Source organism: Alligator mississippiensis, chromosome 3 (assembly GCF_030867095.1).
Source record: "Alligator mississippiensis isolate rAllMis1 chromosome 3, rAllMis1, whole genome shotgun sequence".
In the NCBI taxonomy this organism is placed as follows: Eukaryota; Metazoa; Chordata; order Crocodylia; family Alligatoridae; genus Alligator; species Alligator mississippiensis.
In genome coordinates, this window is record NC_081826.1 from 45,337,511 (window position 1) to 45,357,500 (window position 19,990).

Genomic DNA, 19,990 nt, shown 5'->3' on the forward strand with positions numbered 1-19,990 from the left:
AGACATTTTGTTTCTCTTGGGAGCTTAAATTCAGATAATGTCAGAGCAATAACATAAAGTGTTTGTCTCAACCCTGGTTTAGAACAATTGGATTATTTTTTTACTTTATGCTTATTTGGCCATTACCATTTAACCTGATAATCAAAGAAACCGTTCTCTACTTTGGGGAGTTCTACATTTGTTTCTACAAGGATATTCTATACACATTTGTTCAAAGCAGATGCTGGTCCCACAGTCCAAACTAAGGTAGGTGTTCCATATACATATCATTGACACTTGTTGGCATTCACTTAGCTGATATAATCTACATTCCTTTTTATTTGAGCTGGCAGACAATGTCTCACATGCTTTTAAGTTTATGTGACAAAGTGGAGATTGCATTATTTTCATTAGATTGTTTTAGATGAGCTAAAGAGGTCTCTGATAACAGCGTGTGATAGATAACACAGGACACTCAAGCAAGCAGAGCTACTTTCAGCTTCTGCTGAAATAAGAAGAAATGGGTAGGTGGGATTCACTTCCATTTATTTCTAAAAATAGCTGATGAAAGGCCCATCTATTTGCTTTGGGAAAGAATGGGATAAGCTGTTGCAAAGCTGTTTCACTGCCTTATAAAGAAAGCCATTTTTGTTGGTGTAAATGAACTTTGTGAACATTCACGGAAGATGTTGTCCACTGTTATGTCATCTTTCGATCTTAGCTTAGATCTTCCTTCTCTATTCTTTAGTGTGCATACTTATTCCTTAATGATATATCTGCTACAACTGTTGAATGATCTTGCTGCAAAGGATTCATAGATTCATAGATTCATAGATGTTAGGGTCGGAAGGGACCTCAATAGATCATCAAGTCCGACCCCCTGCATAAGCAGGAAAGAGTGCTGGGTCTAAATGACCCCAGCTAGATACTCGTCTAACCTCCTCTTGAAGACCCCCAGGGTAGGGGAGAGCACCACCTCCCTTGGGAGCCCGTTCCAGACCTTGGCCACTCGAACTGTGAAGAAGTTCTTCCTAATGTCCAGTCTAAATCTGCTCTCTGCTAGCTTGTGGCCATTGTTTCTTGTAACCCCCGGGGGCGCCTTGGTGAATAAATCCTCACCAATTCCCTTCTGTGCCCCCGTGATGAACTTATAGGCAGCCACAAGGTCGCCTCTCAACCTTCTCTTGTGGAGGCTGAAAAGGTCCAGTTTCTCTAGTCTCTCCTCGTAGGGCTTGGTCTGCAGGCCCTTGACCATACGAGTTGCCCTTCGCTGTACCCTCTCCAGGTTATCCGCATCCTTCTTGAAGTGTGGCGCCCAGAATTGCACGCAGTACTCCAACTGCGGTCTGACCAATGCCCTACAGAGGGGAAGTATCACCTCCCTGGACCTATTTGTCATGCATCTGCTGATGCACGATAAAGTGCCATTGGCTTTTCTGATGGCTTCGTCACACTGCCGACTCATGTTCAACCTGGAGTCCACTAGGACTCCAAGATCCCTTTCCACCTCCGTGCCACTCAGCAGGTCATTCCCTAGGCTGTAGGTGTGCTGGACATTTTTCCTCCCTAGGTGCAGCACTTTGCATTTCTCCTTGTTGAACTGCATCCTGTTGTTTTCTGCTTGTATTATTTGTATGATATTGCTTGTCTCTTCCATTTTCTTGATACTTCAAGAGCCTTGATGAGGGGGCTGTATAGGCCAGACTGTTAGTAATGGGCTGGTGTTTTACCTCTAGGTCAGAATAATGAACATATCTGAGGCTGATAGAAATTATGTTTATCTGATGGCTGTTTAGCAGCCTGAGTGTGGTGGTTAAGGGCAGTTGTTTACAGCATCAAAATGTTTATTATAATTTTAATTCTTTTTAGAATTTTTAGTAAAAAGGCACAGAAATTAATTGGATGAAGATTAAGCCATTAGAAAGTTTGAGGCCCTTTGATAAATTTTATAAGGCAGTGCTGCTGACTGCATCATTCTCTGGCTGCACAGAGAGTTCCAGTCCTTCCTGATAAGTATATAGGGAGGAAGAACGGACTAATTGCTAAATGATTATTAATCTTTACTGACCTTTGTTTCATTTCTCAGTCAGCATTGTGATTTCTATTTGTATTGTTTGTTAACGATGTGGAATACCATCACAAAAGTATGTTTGACTTCAGTGTTAGTCTGGAAGCTATGGTCATGGTTACCAGTAGAACATGTATTAGTTTTTTGGCTCAACTTAAATATAATTTATTAGTCCTGTTACAAACATAGGCATGATGGTCACTGGTACAAAATTCATTAAATTTTGGCTTCATTTAAATATAATTTTCTACTCCTGTTACATGCGTACAGCTTTGTACATTCTCTTTTTGTTAGCTTAAAGCCTAATTTCTTAAAGAAACAAGACAGTAGAAATCTAAAACGTTAAATTCATCAACCTTTTGAATACTGATTCTTTGTATGGGTTGGCACAGGAGTACTAGGTATGATCCATAGAGAGCGCCTTTTAAAATTTTTCATGCCTGAATATACATCTGGAACTATTTGTACTAACTAAAATTAAAATAAATGCCATAGCATATTATACCATACTTTTTTTCATTTAAAAAAGGAAATTGAAAACACACCACTTCTAGAAATCCTTGACATTGAATTGGCTATTGAAATGGTATCGGTAAAGTATTTATATATTCCATATTTTGTTCCATACATCAGCCTTCCTTGATGCAATAGACTTGGAAACCTGCCACGTAAGCTGAAATTCTGCCATATATGAAAGACCGCCTTGTTTTAAAAATGGACTAAATCATTTAGGATACAGGAAGTGAAGTAAAGCCATTTGAATACATGTACATATCTTTCCCCTTTCCCCTCTCATTCACATGTTGTTTTCTGTCTCTTCCATATTTATTTGTATAAGGTTGGCTATGCTTACAGTAAATACCAGTATTCACCTAACAGCTAAAGTCAGTGATAAAAATATCTCCCATCATAAAACTGAATATCTGATGAGAACAGCACAATTTCATGAACCAAAAAAATCCACAGAAGGAATGTCATAATTTAAAGTTGGTTTTACGGCATTCTTTAATTTTAAAATAGAGCAAAATGCTTCTGTGGTTAAATCACAACTCCTAGCTCTGCTGTAAAAGAGATTCAAGAATGTGTATTTCAGAATGTTTTTTCAGTGTAATCCAAAACAAATGCAATAGATCTTTGCATACTTGAAACATATTTTCTGAATTTATCCTAAGTCTCTCATTGAACCAAAGGCTTGTGTGCATGGATTAGGACTAGCCCATTATTTCACCATCTATCTCCATCCTGAATTGATTGCAGTGAACAGTACGGAATGAATTGCAGATGGTCTCCTTTTTCCTTTAGTTGAGAGGACCTTTGGGCTTAAGCCCCATTTGATCAAGGCTAGGTGAACCATTCCAGTCTTGGCTGCTTATGCACATTCTAAAGTAGAAGTGCTTGTACTTGAGAGGTTATTCTCATTACCCACTCAAAGTGTACTCTTAAATTATGTGCCAGGTTTTGAGAGGAGGTGAACATATGGGCTGTACGAAACTTTGTCATGGCTCTGGTGCTATCAAAACTCACCTGGTATAATTTCAAACTTGAATCTCACCTTTAGAAGAATTGGAATTCAGGTTTGCAGACATGGGTTTATTTTTATGCCTTTCCATCAAAATCCTGTGAAACTCATGAAATTAGCTGGTTTTGAGTAAGTCTCTTGAATTTTGATTTGAGGCATGTGCACTTGCATGTAATGAAACTGGAACAAATATGTGTGAATCCTTGAGAGCCATTGCCATTCTACTTAAGGCTTGGGTTAGATTTTCTCACCACCTCCCTTTATATAGAGACAGACAAAAAATGCATACAGGGCTTATGTGAAAACTCTTGAGTTTGCTTCATTCAAACCCCCAAGTGGCCCAAACTATGAGATTTAAATAAATCTCTGTAGATCTGTAGATACATATAGATATATTGATAAATCTAGAGAGAGATTTAATTTGCCCTCTGTGTTTTTGTTTCATTTATGCAAACAAGAATGTGCAAACTATTTCAACTTCCATTTTAAAATTTAGTTTCAGCTCCATTCGTTGATCTTTAACAAAACACCAAATACTGTAATCCTCCTGGTTAGAGTCCCACAAAGTTGGAGCACTGTAGAAGCTGTAGTTTCTGCTTCATTCCCTACCGGACTCCCTCTGTCTTCTGTTAGGATTCATTCTGTTGAGGCTCTACAGGTTTGTGGGTGATGGAACAGCATTAAAGAAACAACTGCTGTATGTTGTATATTCATGGCCCAACTGCTCCTTCATGTGTTCGCCATTCTGTACCAGAGGGTTAGTTAACACTGGCAGCCACAGCATGGCTTTTGGAGGAGTTTTGCTGCCAGAGGGAGAAAAAAGAACGAAGCAAAAAATATTTTCTGGGATACCTCAATATCTGGTGGTTCTGGGCCTTCCATTCAATTGAACAAGCTTTGCATTCTCATGTTTCCTTTCTTAAGCTGAAAGCTATTCCTCACTGAGGAGGATATGAGTCTTTAAATCTTCCAGGTGAGTCTTCTAGCACTGATAATAGTGTTCATGTTTTTGCCGTTTCATTAATTTGAAAGGAGTTCTGATCCCCTTACAGGAGATAGTATTGTTATAGAATTTTGCAGTAACATAAGCTACATGTAGCATTCTAACTAGCGATAAAGGTGTGTTTAAGGACCATAATGCATTAGTGGATAAGAATCACTCAAATGCATCATAATATAATGAAAATCTGAAACTGGAAGAAAAAAACAATGTTCTAGTGCAACTACAATGCCCATTTAAATAACAAAATATAAACCATTCTAGTTAGCTTTTTCAAAGTACTATTTTTTTTCTCTGATTGGAGGCAATTTTTGATCAGTCTTGCTTTTTGGAGCAGAGTAACCAGAAGAATAAGACGGGAGAAAAAAGTTGTGATTGATCACAGTAGCAGAATTGCTTTCAGTTATCAACAGCTAAATTGGGGGATACAGACTGTGCCTGCTCAGTGAGAGCAGCAGACTGTTAGAAGAGTTTCATTCTCTTCCTTTCTTTTTCCTCCACCCACTCCTATCGTGTCCCTGCCTAGGTCTGTGTTCCCACATGCTTCAAATCTGTGTACCTGGACTGCCTTCTTTAACAGTTCAATGTGAGTGTTAGCAGAATGAAAACCAGATGGACCAGCAGTTCCCACTGTTATCTCCCAACCAGCTCTGGCAAGCCTCCCTTTCTCTCTCCTTTCTTGACATGACAGAAATATTTGCCTTTATTTAGGAAGGCCTGCACTCACTGCTGTGCCTCTTTCCCTCACTTGCAACATGAGCTGAAAGCTATTTATTCCCTTGTTGCTGAGGTTGGTTAAGGTGAGTGCCAGATAAATTCAACCATTAAAAAAGAAATTAACATTTCAAAGAGAGTTTCCTTAATTCTTCAAATAAATGACTTGCAGCTACAGGTTTAAATGTTTTAGCATAACAATATGGCGAAAGATTTTTATAGAAAAGTTTATTTTCAGGTGTTTAATAGTTTACCATATTTTGATTTAAAATATTTCACTTGTCAGTGTATACACCTTGAACTTTCAGCCACTCTCTTTGGACATTGTCCATTTCACTGCTGAGATTGCTAACCTTAATCAACACTGCAGTCTTAATTACTGTGGTACACTCCCCTCCTGTCACATGACTAGCTCTTCTTTTTCAAGATTATTTTCATTTCAAGTCTTTTACAAAACGAATTTGATTGTATATATAAAAGTGTTTTTTCCCTTAAAACAGTATCTCTAAGAAGTTGAACACAGCTTTAACAACTCCAGAATCTTGCATTATGTGTGACCAATTTTTTACAACTTTGCTTTTGTAGTGGTTAGAAATTCTAATCCTGGCAGTCTTTTTTGTATTACATGAACTTGATATCTGTTTTGTAAACTATAACTTGAATCTGTCTTTACACACACACACTACATACAGTGAATGTGCCTAGTGTATAATATAGTATATACGTGCATTGTGTACATGTGTATAGACAGTTGGAACTTTTTGACTTCTCAAGAACAAATTCTTGGTGTAACTGTGTATGTCTTCTAGTATGAGTAAGGAATATAACTTTAGGATATTAAGTTTATAGGAGACACCAGTATTTTATCTTTTTAACAGTTTTTATAACTGTTCATGTTTTTTAACAGTTTGTTCCTCTGCCAACTAGGTACATGATGCTCACGAAGACATGAATCAAACTAAAACAGTTTATAGAAAAAATGGTGAAAAAAATTGACAGGAAGAAAAGTAGTTTAGCAATTTACGTTAATATATGTATTAATTGTTAAAGGCCAACTGTGATCATCATAATCATTCAAGAAATAGCATAGAGTGTTACTGATATAAGTAAAGTAATTGGGCGTATCATTGTTTAAATATAGTTTGTTTTGCCCATTTTTGATATATGGGACTTAAAACAGATAGTTTGGCTTCTATGGCAAATACCCTGCATTATATACACAATTTTCTTTGATGTGTGAGTATACAAACTGAGATAGATGATAAAGGTGGGGGATTTTTCCTTAATAAAATAAACTGGTATAAACACATACCACCTGTGTCAGCCAAAGCTACTTTTATTGTGTGGCATATGGTAGCTCTGTCTTGTCAACTTTAAAGTATCAGAAGGTGGTGTGGTAAACATGGCCAGAACACATGCAGTATTTAACCCGGGTAGCTCTAATAGTTATAAGGACAAAAGATGGAGAGGGCAGCAGGTGTTACAAAGAACACCAGTCATGAAGAGAGCTGGCTTCAGCCAATATCTCACCTGTACAAAAGAGCTTCAGGTTTTAGTTCTGCCAGAGTTGTCATAAAGGGATTTATTACCTTCCTGCTTCTTCATCTATTTTCTCCTTCTATCTAATGTTAAAACCTTCAAGCAAGATGGCATTATTACAGCTCCAATACTGCTTGTGAGGTAGCATCTGCACATGCTAGAAATAAAAACAAAAGATAATGCAGCCCTGTTATAAATGAGGTCCTACCATCTGTGTTACACTGCCTTAAGTGAGGTTTCAATGATGTAATATTGCAAGAACAAGCTGGAAAGATAAGCATGTATAATCTTCCACAGAAGATGCTGAAACTGTTCAGTTCAGGTTTAGCTTTTCATCCTCTGCCCCCTCCTCCCTCCCAATCTAATGTACTTGAAGAAATAAAATAGTATGTTCATGTGGTATGTTACAGATCGCACTGAGAAGCATTCCACAATGCCAGACTCACCTGTGGATGTGAAGACACAATCCAGGCTGACGCCTCCAACAATGCCACCTCCTCCCACTACACAAGGAGCTCCAAGAACCAGTTCATTCACTCCCACAACGTGTAATTAGACTTATTTTATTCTTTTGTTGCATATTCTTTTGATTCTTGCTGTATGTAAGAAATCAAATTATGTGAAGGGAAGCCTATATGACAAGGCTGGAGTGGCATTTCATTATGCTGAAATAAACTGATTAAGCAGTTTTAAAATTAAGAGCAGAGCAGATTACTACATCTTAATCTAGTAAAGCATTCAACTCAGAGGTGTGGTAATTTTATTGATGGGTTTGTTGCACTGTGAAAGAACAATGACTGCCAGTTTCCCTTGCTCTTTTGCTCCAATGCGTGTATCATTCCTTATGTGAGAAATATGGATAACCTTCTCAGCTTTCAGGCAGTTCACTTGTGGTAATGGAATCCTGTTTGCTATTGAATAAAAATAAACAGAATTAATCTTTTAGGAAGAAAGACATGAACATTCCAAAATAAAGTTCCTTTTTCTCCTCCTGATAATAAATTAATGAATTTAAACCATGAATCATGTAACACTTAAATCAGTATTGCCTTTTAAAATTGCTAAAATATGCCTTTTATTTTGAACCAGTTGCATTTTATCTTGAGGTCACTAGTTTGTAACAAAATCTCAGTTAATCTGATGTAAATGTAGAGGAGTGGGGCTTGCCACAAATTGGCCCTGTACCCTCTCCAGGTGACACTCCAATCCCTTTCCTTTACCTAATTTATTGCTCAGCTTTCTGCTTCCTGGCTTCCTCCCTGATCTTATGCTCATCTTCTTGTCACTGTGCTGCCTGTCCCCTCTACACTCAGCCTGATGCACACTGGACACATCTACATGAGACACTTTTCATGGAAACATGCAGAAGGCTAATTTGCTGCTCAGTAAAGTGTCATCATCTACACATGACCAGCAATCAGGATGCAGTAGACTAATTTACTGTGCTTCCTGATAGTCCTGTCAGATACAAATGGTATCCAGCAGTACAGTAAATTACTGCACTTAAACATGTGTAGACGGTGATAGCAGAATTAGTTTATTCTGATTCAAAGTGAGCCAGAGTATATTTAGTCACTTCAATTGCATGTGTAGACGTACCCACTGAGGTTGCCCATGTTGCATGTGGCACCCAATTCCAAAAGTTCTGTTGACCCCAGGGGAATTACTCTGCATTTATACCATTGTCACGAAGACCAGAATCTGGGTCATTGTCTCCAGAGCACATTAAACAGTCTATATTTCCCTCTGGCAATTTGACAATTAAAAATTTTGCTCTCATATAACATTTAATTGATATAAATATAAGAGCATGGTTATGCTTTAGCATTAAAAAAACACAACTTCTCAAGCTCCTACTCATATATATTCCTGCCCAGCATAACTGCATCATCTCATTTCTGTTACTATAGCCTTTGATCCACTTTTTATTTACTATACAGTTTAGCTCTATACAAAAGGGCATTGAAAGGCCCATGCATTTTTTTAAGTCCTAAGACAGGGGTATCAAACATTTGAATCTGGCTTGTGGAGCCATGTCATTCAGCCCCTGGAACTGCCCCTGGGTCTTATCAGATCCATGTGGCATGCACCCATGGAGCAGAGCCAGTCTGTGGGCTAGATTGAGCCCATGGACTCCATCCTTCTCCTCCCCTCCCCCCAGCATACCTGATATGGCAGCTGCTCCAGTCCTCCTAGGACTAGTGCTGATCCCAGAGTGCCCAAAACAGTGCTACATGTAGTACAGTCCAGCTGGGGCAGCTTCCATGCTGCATGCAGTCGCTATCCCAGCCAGACTGCACCACACGTGGCATGCAGAGCCTGCTCCAGCTGGTCCGAGACTGGCACTGCACTCAGCCCTTGCAGAAGGGTCACATGCAGCATGGGTCTTGGAGTGACTGAAGCAGGCCCTCTATCCAATTCAGTCTAGCTGGGGCAGCCACCCTGTGTGGCACAGTCTGGCTGGGGTGGCCACTGCATATATTGCGGCAGCCACTCCAGTTGGACTGCAGCACACGTGGTGCCATCCCAGTCATGGGCTGGATCCACAGTGCTCATCTGGTCTGTGAGGCCAGATGAATTTGACACCCCTGTCTTAGGGGAACTTTATTTTGAAGATTTATGGAGGAATTAAGCGGTGAGTAAGGTTTGTGCATACTCTGCATAGCTATAACATTAACCTATAAGCCCTAAACCCTGCTAAGACTTGTCTTTCTGCTAAACTTCAAGCACATGAATATGAGACCCAAATTTGTTGAAAATTCCAATAGCCTAAATTCTTTTATTACCACTTTTTTTTTGATCCGCAAGCTACATTTCTCTCTCTCTCCTTTTGTTAAATAGTTTTTAGTTATTTACAGAAAGTGCCACCGCTCATCCCATCCTTCACGCATGTCTCTTTTGGAGTGTCTTCCTTGATTGAGTTATTTCTGTGGACACTATCTCAGGCTTCCCTTCCAAGTCTGAGGAGCCTTTGTCTGCACTTCCCCATCCCCTCTTATAGGTGCTGCCCTTCATATTCCTCTGAGCTACCTCAGACCTGCCTTGTGGGTTTGTTGCCTATCAACAGTGGATGAGGAGATGGAACAGATGTGCTTGGGGTCCTTCTGGAGGGTGACATTCTCATACCCATTCCAAATTATTTACCTAGTCTTCCTTGCAATAGTATCAGTTTAATGGATTTTAATATACATTTTAAACTCAGAAATGTACCCTAATTAAGTACTAAGAGGAGCATGGCTTGGAGTTACTGTGACTGCAGTTTGAGCCAGCTCTTCCCTGCTTTTGCCAGGGAATTCCTGCTTCCACAGTTCAGCATGTGAGCTAAAGGTGCTGAAACTATATGGGCAATTGGCCAACCCAGCAGAAGCATCTCAGTGGCCAAGGAATGGAAGTGGAGTTGCATCTGCACTTAAGCAGAAATTCTTTAAAAGTTCCACAGGGTTGTGATAGTTATTGAAGTTTGGTAAGAACTGGCATCCTTCAAAAAGTTTGGAAGAGTTGTTGTGTAGAGATGTGGTTGGCTAAGAAAGAATAAATCAAAGGGAAAAGTACATTTTTATGGGATGCTTGATCTGAGAGGCCACTGCTAAGAAAACGTTAAAATCTTTGTGCTGACGAGTTCTGTATATAGGGCCAGCATGTCAGCTGTATGTTATGATAACAGCTGCCTAAACTTTCTTGCTAGGTCTGTGGGTGATTCTACTTTGAAATTTTTTTAAAGATTTGTAGAATTCCACTGGCCAATTTTGGTTCTCTTTTTGGGTGGGGAGAACTATGAGCTTACATTTGAACCTGCAAAAGCAAGAGTCCTTATTAAAGGCTGGAAGATGAGTGGCCCCTGAACAGCAGAGAAATCAACAAATGGCCTGTCCTCCCACCCCACTGATCAGTTGACAATGTGGCTGATTAGGCTAAGGACACCCAATAAATTGGGTGCACCCTTCACCCCTGTGTATAAGAAATCTCTAGCAGAGATTGTACTTCTGGCAGACACAGAGCTCCTCCTGAGCATTGTTGCTTTTGCTATCCTTTAGTAAGTATGTAAACATCTAAGCAATGGCAAAAAACTTATCAGTCTTGCAGATAGAACACTGAGATGTAGAGAAACTAAGTAACTTGCCCAACGTCCCATGGGAAATCTGTGGCAAACTTGGGAATTAAACCTAGATCTATTCCCAAGGCCTACACTCATGCCTTAGTTTCAAGACTTCAGTCTTAATAAATCCTGAGTGAATACTGCACTAGTCACATGGCATTTACAGATGTTGATGGCTAGGAAATACATGAGAGAAAGAAAATAGCCATCTCATTGGGTGGTATAAGGTTAAAACTTGAAAGACCTAGTTTTATAAACACAGCTGTCACTTATGTATACAAAACATGATTAGAAAAGATCAGTTAAATTTAACCTCCACCAAATGTGTGTGCAGAGGAGCAGTTTTGTTGCATTACACTTTTAATTGTTACACTTTATTTAAGCATGTGATGAAAGTGACATTCAAATGTTGTTCGTTCTGGTACAAAAAAACATTTTGGGTGCCTGGCAAATGTGCACTGGGGAGCCACTGCTGTCTCAAATCTTATGTACCATTTAATACCAACTTCTGTGGAATAGACACGAAATGTGGAGAGTCACTCTAACAGCAAGATTAAAGACAAGCCTTTTAATAAAGTGCATAATCATTACTGAAGCCAAACACAGAAAACTCAAACTGATTAATTTACTTTGTTTTTTTTCTTTTTTCTTTCAGTAACCAATGGCACTAGCCATTCTCCAACAGCGTTAAATGGAGCTCCTTCTCCACCCAATGGCTTCAGCAATGGGCCATCTTCTTCCTCTTCCTCTTCTCTGGCTAATCAGCAGTTACCACCAGCTTGTGGGGCTAGACAGCTCAGCAAACTGAAGAGATTTCTTACAACCTTACAGCAGTTTGGCAATGACATTTCACCAGAGATTGGGGAGAGAGTGCGTACCCTTGTGTTAGGACTTGTGGTAAGTAAAGAACAGTAAATATCTACTATTGTTTTTTCTTCATATTTGGAAGATTTATTTACAGCTATATAATGGACTTTTTAACCCCATGCACACACACATGGTTATTCTAGGAACATTGAACACAGGACTATAATAACCAACATCTTAAGACCCTGGCATTCGAGAAGTGATTCTACTTGATATCAGTAAATTACAGGCTGTTTTAAGGCCAGGTTTACACTAGAAAACACTTGCTAGTATAGTAATATCAGAGGTCTAGTCACTTATTCTGGCAACAGTGCCAGAATTGTAGACGCTGTGCTTCAACTAGCATAACTTATTTGGTTCAAGGCAAACATAGAAGATGTATTGGCCAAAGTGCCAAGAAAAGTATGCAATGGGAGCATAGATATACTGGGAAACTTTTTTTTTTTCTGGTGCACACCTGGCCACGGGCATTGAGGCTCTCTACTAGGACATTAATCCAGTATGTTACAGTTATACCGCACATTTTTTATAATAGCATCTCTGATTCATCTATGCATGGATTATAGTACTCAGCAGTTTTAGTTTTTCACTGCTTATCTCAAATCACTTTCCCATTTTGCAGACAAAAATTAAAGTTCAGAAAGGTTGGTTGCTTACTATTAGGTCACTGCAATAAATCAGAAAAACAAAACTGGGGAAGAGGGTACATGGCAGGACACACTGCATATTCATATAGTTAATAATCATAATTAGTTAATAATAATAAGTGTTGCTTTTTTATTTTACAATAAATACCAGGTTTTCTAAAAATTCTAAACCTGGTGACAATAAACAAAACTTCATATACTACCTTTGTTCTTGTGTACTCTTTTTGGTTAAGCATGTTATGATGAGGGGGAGGAGAGAGGGAGAGAGGCGTGGGGAGAGCAGACGTGGGGGAGGTGATGTGGGCAGGTTGGCTCAGCTGGGCTCTTGGGAAGGCAGCAGCCGGAGGAGAGCAGGGGATGCCCCAAGGCTCCCCAGGGCTCAGCAGCACTGGAGGTGGGGCCCAGCCTGGGCCTCGCAGCTCCATGGGGGTGCAGCACAGCCGCCCTGCTCACAGGAGAATGTTGCCTTGCTGTGCAGGATGTGAGGCTCAGGGGAAGGGGAGATGCAGCTCCCTGCTTGGCCTGTGTGCACTGCGTGCAGCGTGAGTGGGGCGGAGCCCCCTGGGCCAGGACTCCCTGGGCAGGATGCCACATGCCTGCCACTTCCGGGCAGGAAGAGGCACTCGGCCAGCATGGGGTATGCAGGCAGCAGCAGCAGGGTGGAGGGGCTGTGTGCACTCCAGTGCAGGCATGGGCGGCATGTCCCTCCCCCCCCCGCCCCCCATACCTGCCCCAGGGTGAGCACAGCAGCAGGAGCACTCCCACGTCCCATTGCCTCCAGAGTTCCCTATGTCCTGCGCAGGTCCAGAGGTAGCACCATGTGGTGCAGAGCCCAGATTATAGCCCACCTCCCCCCAGGTGCAGATCTGGGGGGCACATGCCCCAATGCCTTCCCTGGTGTGCACGCAGCGGTGGGAACCTAACCTCCCCTTCTCCCACATCCTTGGAAAGGCCCAGGCCGCCTTTGTGCCAGCCCTGCTGTGGGGACAGGGCAAGTCGGCCCGAGGGGAGAAAATCCCCAGGGAGCAGTGGGCTACTACTGTGCTTTGCACCACAGTATAGTTGCCTCCAGAGCTGTACAGTACTCCATGTGCCTGCTGCTACCAGGTGGGCAGAGGACACAGTGCAGCAAATGCACAGCAGGCACTGGTGTCGCATGAGGCTCCTGGGCCAGCGGCAGCATGCTGCAGAGCCCATCACGCAATGCAGTCTGCCTTTGCCCCATGCACAGAGATCCGGGGGCCATGTGTCCCCCCATGCCTGTCCCAGGAGCATGCAATGGTGGGGAGCCCCCCCCCCCACCTCTGGATGAGCTGCCCAGGCTCCAACTGTCACAGCACCCATCCTGGGGGCCCATTTGCCCCAGCCCCTGCCTCTGCCCCCCTACCTCCCTCATCGTGGAGGTCTTGATCTGTCCCCCCCGCCTTCCCCCCCAACATGCTTACCTACTGGGTGCTGTGTTCCTGGCTGTGTGAGCAGGCTGTGTGCAACATACTGCTGCTGGACTTTGTCTGTGTGTGGCCCTGCCCCCCAGTCTTCCACATACCATTTCCAAGTTGTCTGCATACCACTGGTGGTACGCCTACCACAGTTTGGGAACCACTGCTCTAGATATTTAATTGAGCAGTAGTTAGATTAGGAAATGAAATGCTATCACTTGTAGCCTGATCTCCAGAGGTTGTGACTTCCCCATTAACTGCTGCTGGGCTCAAGAACGTCAACAACTCAGAATAACAGGCCACAGATAACATTTCACAAAAAAAGTAACAAATTAATCTAGTCATAATTATAAAAAATCTAAGAATTAAATTCACATTAGTGTAATTTTTAAACTATTGTTACAGGTTTGTAATTTAACAATGAGTGCTAATTTGCACCTGGTTTACTTAGACTTCACATTGACTTTAGAAGTGTGGGATTAGGCCTTTACCTGTATTCCACATAATTTGTTTTATAGCATGAAGGGAACGGGTAATAATGGAGTAAAACTGTTAAATGCAATGAGCAAGTGGTAAATTTATACATTAAGGTGACAATTGTCAATATTCAGCAAGTACAACTTTGAAGTTAGTGTGCTTATAGTTTGGTTCTGCTTTGAAAAGTACAGCTGTAAATTTTTCTTTGTCCCATAATTGTTTACTGTCAATTCTTATATCAAATTTGCTTTTGTATATAATTCACAAGTGTTCTCCAACTTACAAAACTCCAGCTAAATTCTGAGAATCAAGCCACAATCTTTCCGTCTGAGTCTGTCTCCTATAAAGGTTGTACATGTCAAATTAGCTCCTGAGTTGGACCTGTGAAATCTGTTGTCATCAAATTAAGAGAGACCTGTGGACCTGTGAGACCTTTATGGTTTTCACTGCTTCTAGTTGCCTTCTGCAATGTTGCACTGGTAGAAGTGAACAGAACTTGGTAAACAATTCTATTTATGATAAATAGCACTGTCTTATATATAACATAATCCTGGAAGTGTTTTAGCATTTTTTTGTATATTTCTGTCACCTGCTGACATAAGTGTCTTAAAATACAAATGATATAAACTACAGTTTTATCAAGTATCAAGTTTTATCATGTATCAAGATTCTCCTCTAATATTCCAGTCCTGAACTGAAAGCTGAAAGAGTGGCACCAATAACAAGCAATAAATTGTCCATTAAAGGCGTGCTACCAGGATGATGTTTACTGTAAGAGTATGGAACATATTCTGTGGCACAACAAGCAGCCTAAATTATCTATGAAGTCCATGGTGTTGTCACCAAACAAAAAACGTTTGGCACCTTGAAGACTCAAATTCTTACTGCAAGAATTAAGCAACAAACGTTGAAGATTTTAGTCAGCTGTTTTACATGCATAATAAATAGAATGTTTTGTAAAATTATTCACTCTCACTGTAGTATAACAGTCATCTTCCTGTCGCACACTATATTTATTGATCAACAAATTTAATGTGTAACATGCAAAATGGTTCTGATACTAGTATTGGGAACATGTCAGTAAGCAAACTCCTTTTACTAAAATTTGGGTCCTACTTTCTTCCTAATCATTTTTATTATTTTGTCACCAAGACAGAATTTTTTTTTCCTACAGAATTCTACTTTGACAATTGAAGAATTTCATTCCAAACTGCAAGAAGCTACTAACTTCCCACTGCGACCTTTTGTCATCCCATTTTTGAAGGTATTGCACAGTTCACTGATCTGGAAACTATTTCAAACCATATTGTTGCTAGGTCACAGATGTGTGTTACAGTTTTCCTTTTTGAGAGAGTCAGGAAAATGAATCTAACATTTAAGGGCTTCTTTCCATAGTTTAATGGATGAAACTCCATTTGATTGAATATTTTCTTTGACCATTTCTTGCTGCTTACAAACTGTCGGTACCGTAATTTTATAGTTTCTTAATTGTTAATATTTTTAGCCTAAGAAGTGATTGCCTTGAGTCTTTTATGAGCTAAATCCAAAGACAAGAGCTGCATACAGGCCTTATTCTACTGAGAGAATTGCAGCTCTCCTGGTAGAAGCCATGAATATACAGATATTTGTAGAGTTTCTCATGAACCAAAAATGGCTGTTCCAGGTGAAAAATAACTCATCTCCATCCTGGCAGAAGACACTTCCAGGACAGTTTCTCCTGGTAGAATGAATGGCTATGTGCTTCTCCGCCTCTTGACTCGTGGGGGCCAGGAGGCTGACCCCAATCTAGAGAAGGTACAAGGGGGCAGGTGCTCCCACCCCTCCTGTAGACCGGGAGGGGAGGGGAGGAACAGCCACTGCATGATTCCCCCATCTACTCCTCACACCAGGGTTCCTGATGAGTTGCTTTGCCCTGCTGCCCCAGTCCCTCCGAGAACAGGAGGGCTGGAGCAGCTGTAACATCCCATGCTTTCCCCAGACTAGGATCTCCTTGGACTGAGGAAGGAGTGATGAGCAGGGGAGAGGGCACAGTTGCATGCTGAATTACTGTGCTGCATTTTTAGAGGTGGAAAATTACCACCAGTAGAAATGAACACCTGTTTGCAGCCCCAGTTATTTACTAAGTAACACTAAATTCAGAAGACTAGATTTGCATATTTTGAATGGCTAAGAGTAAATGTTAGTATGGTCATCTGTTGTTGTACACTAAATATACTACCCCTGCATGATAAGTATGTACAGCACAGCAGTATTAGTCACAGACTAATCTTTCTTTTCTGGTCCCAGCCACATGACATGGGTGTCAGTATAAGAGTTTATACTTTTGTCAGATAGCTGGGGCAGTATCCATTGATTCCAGTAGTAACTTCTGCATATTCCAATGTATAAAAAGAATCAAAATGTAATAAAATGTCATCTAGAGCCTGATGCAGCCAATTAATAAAACACAAAGCTAGACAGAAGTAGGATGAGGACCAGACTAAAAGATCTGAACCCCAAGGCAGGTAAGAACATTATCCCCCCTCTCATTGTGTTTCTCTCATTGTCTGTTAGTAATTCCTCTTTTAATGACTTTCTAAATGTGCAGTCCCATGTTCTCATAACGTTTCTTCCTGCATTTCCTGTTTGCTGTGGTGCGTTTTTTACTCCCATTGTTTCTCTTTGTCAGTTTTTGTGTGGGCTCGTGCTGTTTCTTGTCAGCACACGAGTGTGTCAGTAGCTGTCTGGATGTCCTTAAGATCCAGAGTTGTTCTGTTTACAGGTGCAGATAGTTATAGTTGTTACTTTGGTAGGTTGCCATCTGTTGGGTTTTTTTTTTTTTTTGGAGTATAGTATCCTCTCCCAGTCGCAGTTGTGGTAACTCTTGCTGTACTTATTGTTTGTGTTATGAGTTTTTTATAGCTACTTCAGGTTTTGGCTACAGAAGTCAAATTGCTTAGGATTTGGCACTAAAGAGTTTTTATTATTCTGCTCATTAGTCTTTGACCAGTAAAGCAATGGGTGATGTGTTGTGGTATTCTAACAATGTTAGTTTATGGATCCTGAGAATCTGCTAAAGCTGTGTGCATGTGTCAAGGTCTTTGATTTTCTCTGACTTTTTGGCTATCACATTTTACTGTACATAATAAGGTCCTGACATACTGTGTTTGAAGTGTCTTGTAAGTTTGAAGATGGTGTTCTAATATGAAAGTCACGCTACTTCATAAGGCCTTATGTAATACTAAGTCCTTAGTGTTTAATTTCAACTTAAATTTTGCATGCGGCCCTCTGCGTTGCTTTGAATATCATTCATAATTACGTGGGAGGGCTTGTTGTCTAACAAAATTGATAATATCTCAGTGATGTGCTTAAGTTACCTATATGATGGTGCCATGATTGTGTCTGAGAGTGTGCTCTTCAGCCAGCATGCTGATCAGGGAGCTGTTAAAGCTAGGCAATAGGAAACACCGAGTTCAGGGGTGTGTCTTAACTCCTAGAGAATAAGATTTGCCAGACTTTCTCCACTCACATATCATATCCTAATCCTTTCCTGGAATTAGACTCCTGAAACAAACCTTCCTTTCAAACACCAAGATTGGGTCAATACTTTGTTTAAAAAATAGTGGTTGTGGTACCTTCCCTTCTGTATAAGTGGTTGAAGTAGTCACGCAGTATGTAGGAGGATCTGTTTTCAGATTCTTTCTCTATGTTGAAGGGATTTGAATCCACTTCACACACCTCACAGGAGAATATTTTTAGCAAACAAATTAAAGGTATTTTGGAGTAGTGGCCTCTCCATTCAAAGCTATTCTATGTTGAAGGAGTTTATTGAACCAAGGAGAGGGGGAAGAATATGAAAAAAGACTATTTCATAGTGCCTGGAGTGCTTACCTGGAAAGAGGACTGAATTCTAGTCCTGTTTTAATGACACCTTACTGTTTTATATTAAGAATTCATTGTGTAACCTAGTGCTATCTTTTTTTGGCAGGACTGTACAGACTTTATTGGGCTACAGAGTGCTGCTCAGTTCTCTCTCTCAAGTAACATTAATTTAGTCTTTCACAAATCCTGGCCTGATTTAGCATTTATTTTTTGCAAAATGGAACAGTTGCAAAGAGGGCGATTTGGGCTAGGGACAGAAGTTACACATAAACTGGTTTAGGTGATCAGAAACAGTTTAAACCTGTAACAGAACAGAAATTCAGTGCACATAAAACACTTTCAAAATGGCTGAAACTGGTTTAAGAGAAGCCTGGTTCAATGAGCCCCTCCCAGCGGTCTGACCTCGCCGAGAGATGCTGGTGAGAGTCGGCAGGGGCCTGGTTGGGGGACCCCCGAGCGGCGGGTCCCCGCCTCGCCCCCTCCGCCCCCTCTCCCCGTCTCGTGGACGCCGTCTTCTCTAGCAGTCCGTTTGCGTGGGCGGGGGCCGCCGAGCTCTCCGCCGCGCCTGCCTAAACCGTGGGGAAAGCGGGTGGGAAGAGGGCATTTGGGCTCCGGCCCGGTGCCTGCCCTTCCCTCCCCGCCGTCCTTCCCCGTGCCGCTGCGCTGCGGTCCCCGCGCCTTCCCCGCCCTGGGGAAGGGGGCCTGCGGGGCCGCCGAGGGGTGGGGGGGCCTCCCCCCACCCCGCTCTCCCTCACCCGAGGAGCGCGGCTACCTGGTTGATCCTGCCAGTAGCATATGCTTGTCTCAAAGATTAAGCCATGCATGTCTAAGTACACACGGCCGGTACAGTGAAACTGCAAATGGCTCATTAAATCAGTTATGGTTCCTTTGGTCGCTCCAACCGTTACTTGGATAACTGTGGTAATTCTAGAGCTAATACATGCCGACGAGCGCTGACCTCCGGGGATGCGTGCATTTATCAAACTTAACTGTTTACTGTAAACAAACCAGTTTACAGAATTTCTGTCCCAGATCCCTTCCTGGTTTAAGTTATCTGACAGTCCACCAGCATCCCAGGATGCTTTGCAGTGCTGGGCTGGGCTGGGCTGATCTGATCTGATCTGGGGGAGCAGGGTTGCTCCCAACCCTCTCCTCCCTAGCCCGAGCACTATCACTGCTCTGGCTGACTGAGAGGGAGTGGGGGAGGGATGAGCGGTGGATGGGAGATGTGGCCAGATGCTGGCCCTGGGCCTGAGGCCAAGAGAGGGAAGGAGAGGTCCAGCCAGTGTTGTTGCAGGCAGAAGCACAGGAAAGGTGGGCAGGGGTGAGATGCTCCTGGAGGGATCCCAGTGCTGACCCCTCTGTGATGCAATAATGTGGAAGAATGTGGGGCATTTAAAAGTGGGCACCAGACCTGGGAGCACATGTAGAGCAGCTTCTCTTCCCGCTGGGGCCATGCCTGGGTCATGCCAGAGCAGGGCCAGTGTCCCAGGGGGAGGGGAATGCAGTGGCATGGATCAGGAGACAAGCAGGGATCCCTCTCCCCCACCCCTGCTGCCAACTCTGCCTGAGTCACTCACCCACCTCTGAGGAGCTGCGGCCACTGCTGGGGAAGTTCTGGCGCTCGCCCGCAGAGTTACTGGGCATTGCAGCTGCCTCTTTTAGACCACCTGGCCTGGCAGCCAAGCCAGCTGCTGTGAGTAGCAGTAGGGCTTGACATGGCCAGGAGCAGCAACAGCGGCAGGTCCCCTGGGAGGAGCCAGCCAGCCCCTGTGGCACCTGGT

General features: G+C 42.1%; 1 protein-coding gene across 5 annotated transcripts in view; it reads left to right on the plus strand.

Moving 5' to 3' along the window:
• The window catches only part of RUNX1T1 (RUNX1 partner transcriptional co-repressor 1), a 141,423-nt gene that overhangs the window by 59,575 nt on the left and 61,858 nt on the right, over nucleotides 1-19,990 (plus strand). For all 5 annotated transcript variants that reach the window (XM_019486493.2, XM_014610184.3, XM_006260369.4 and 2 more), the window contains 3 exons: nucleotides 7,230-7,367; nucleotides 11,571-11,812; nucleotides 15,520-15,609. In XM_019486493.2, coding sequence (XP_019342038.1) covers nucleotides 7,230-7,367; nucleotides 11,571-11,812; nucleotides 15,520-15,609 — 470 coding nt within the window. The remainder of the gene's footprint in view (nucleotides 1-7,229; nucleotides 7,368-11,570; nucleotides 11,813-15,519; nucleotides 15,610-19,990) is intronic.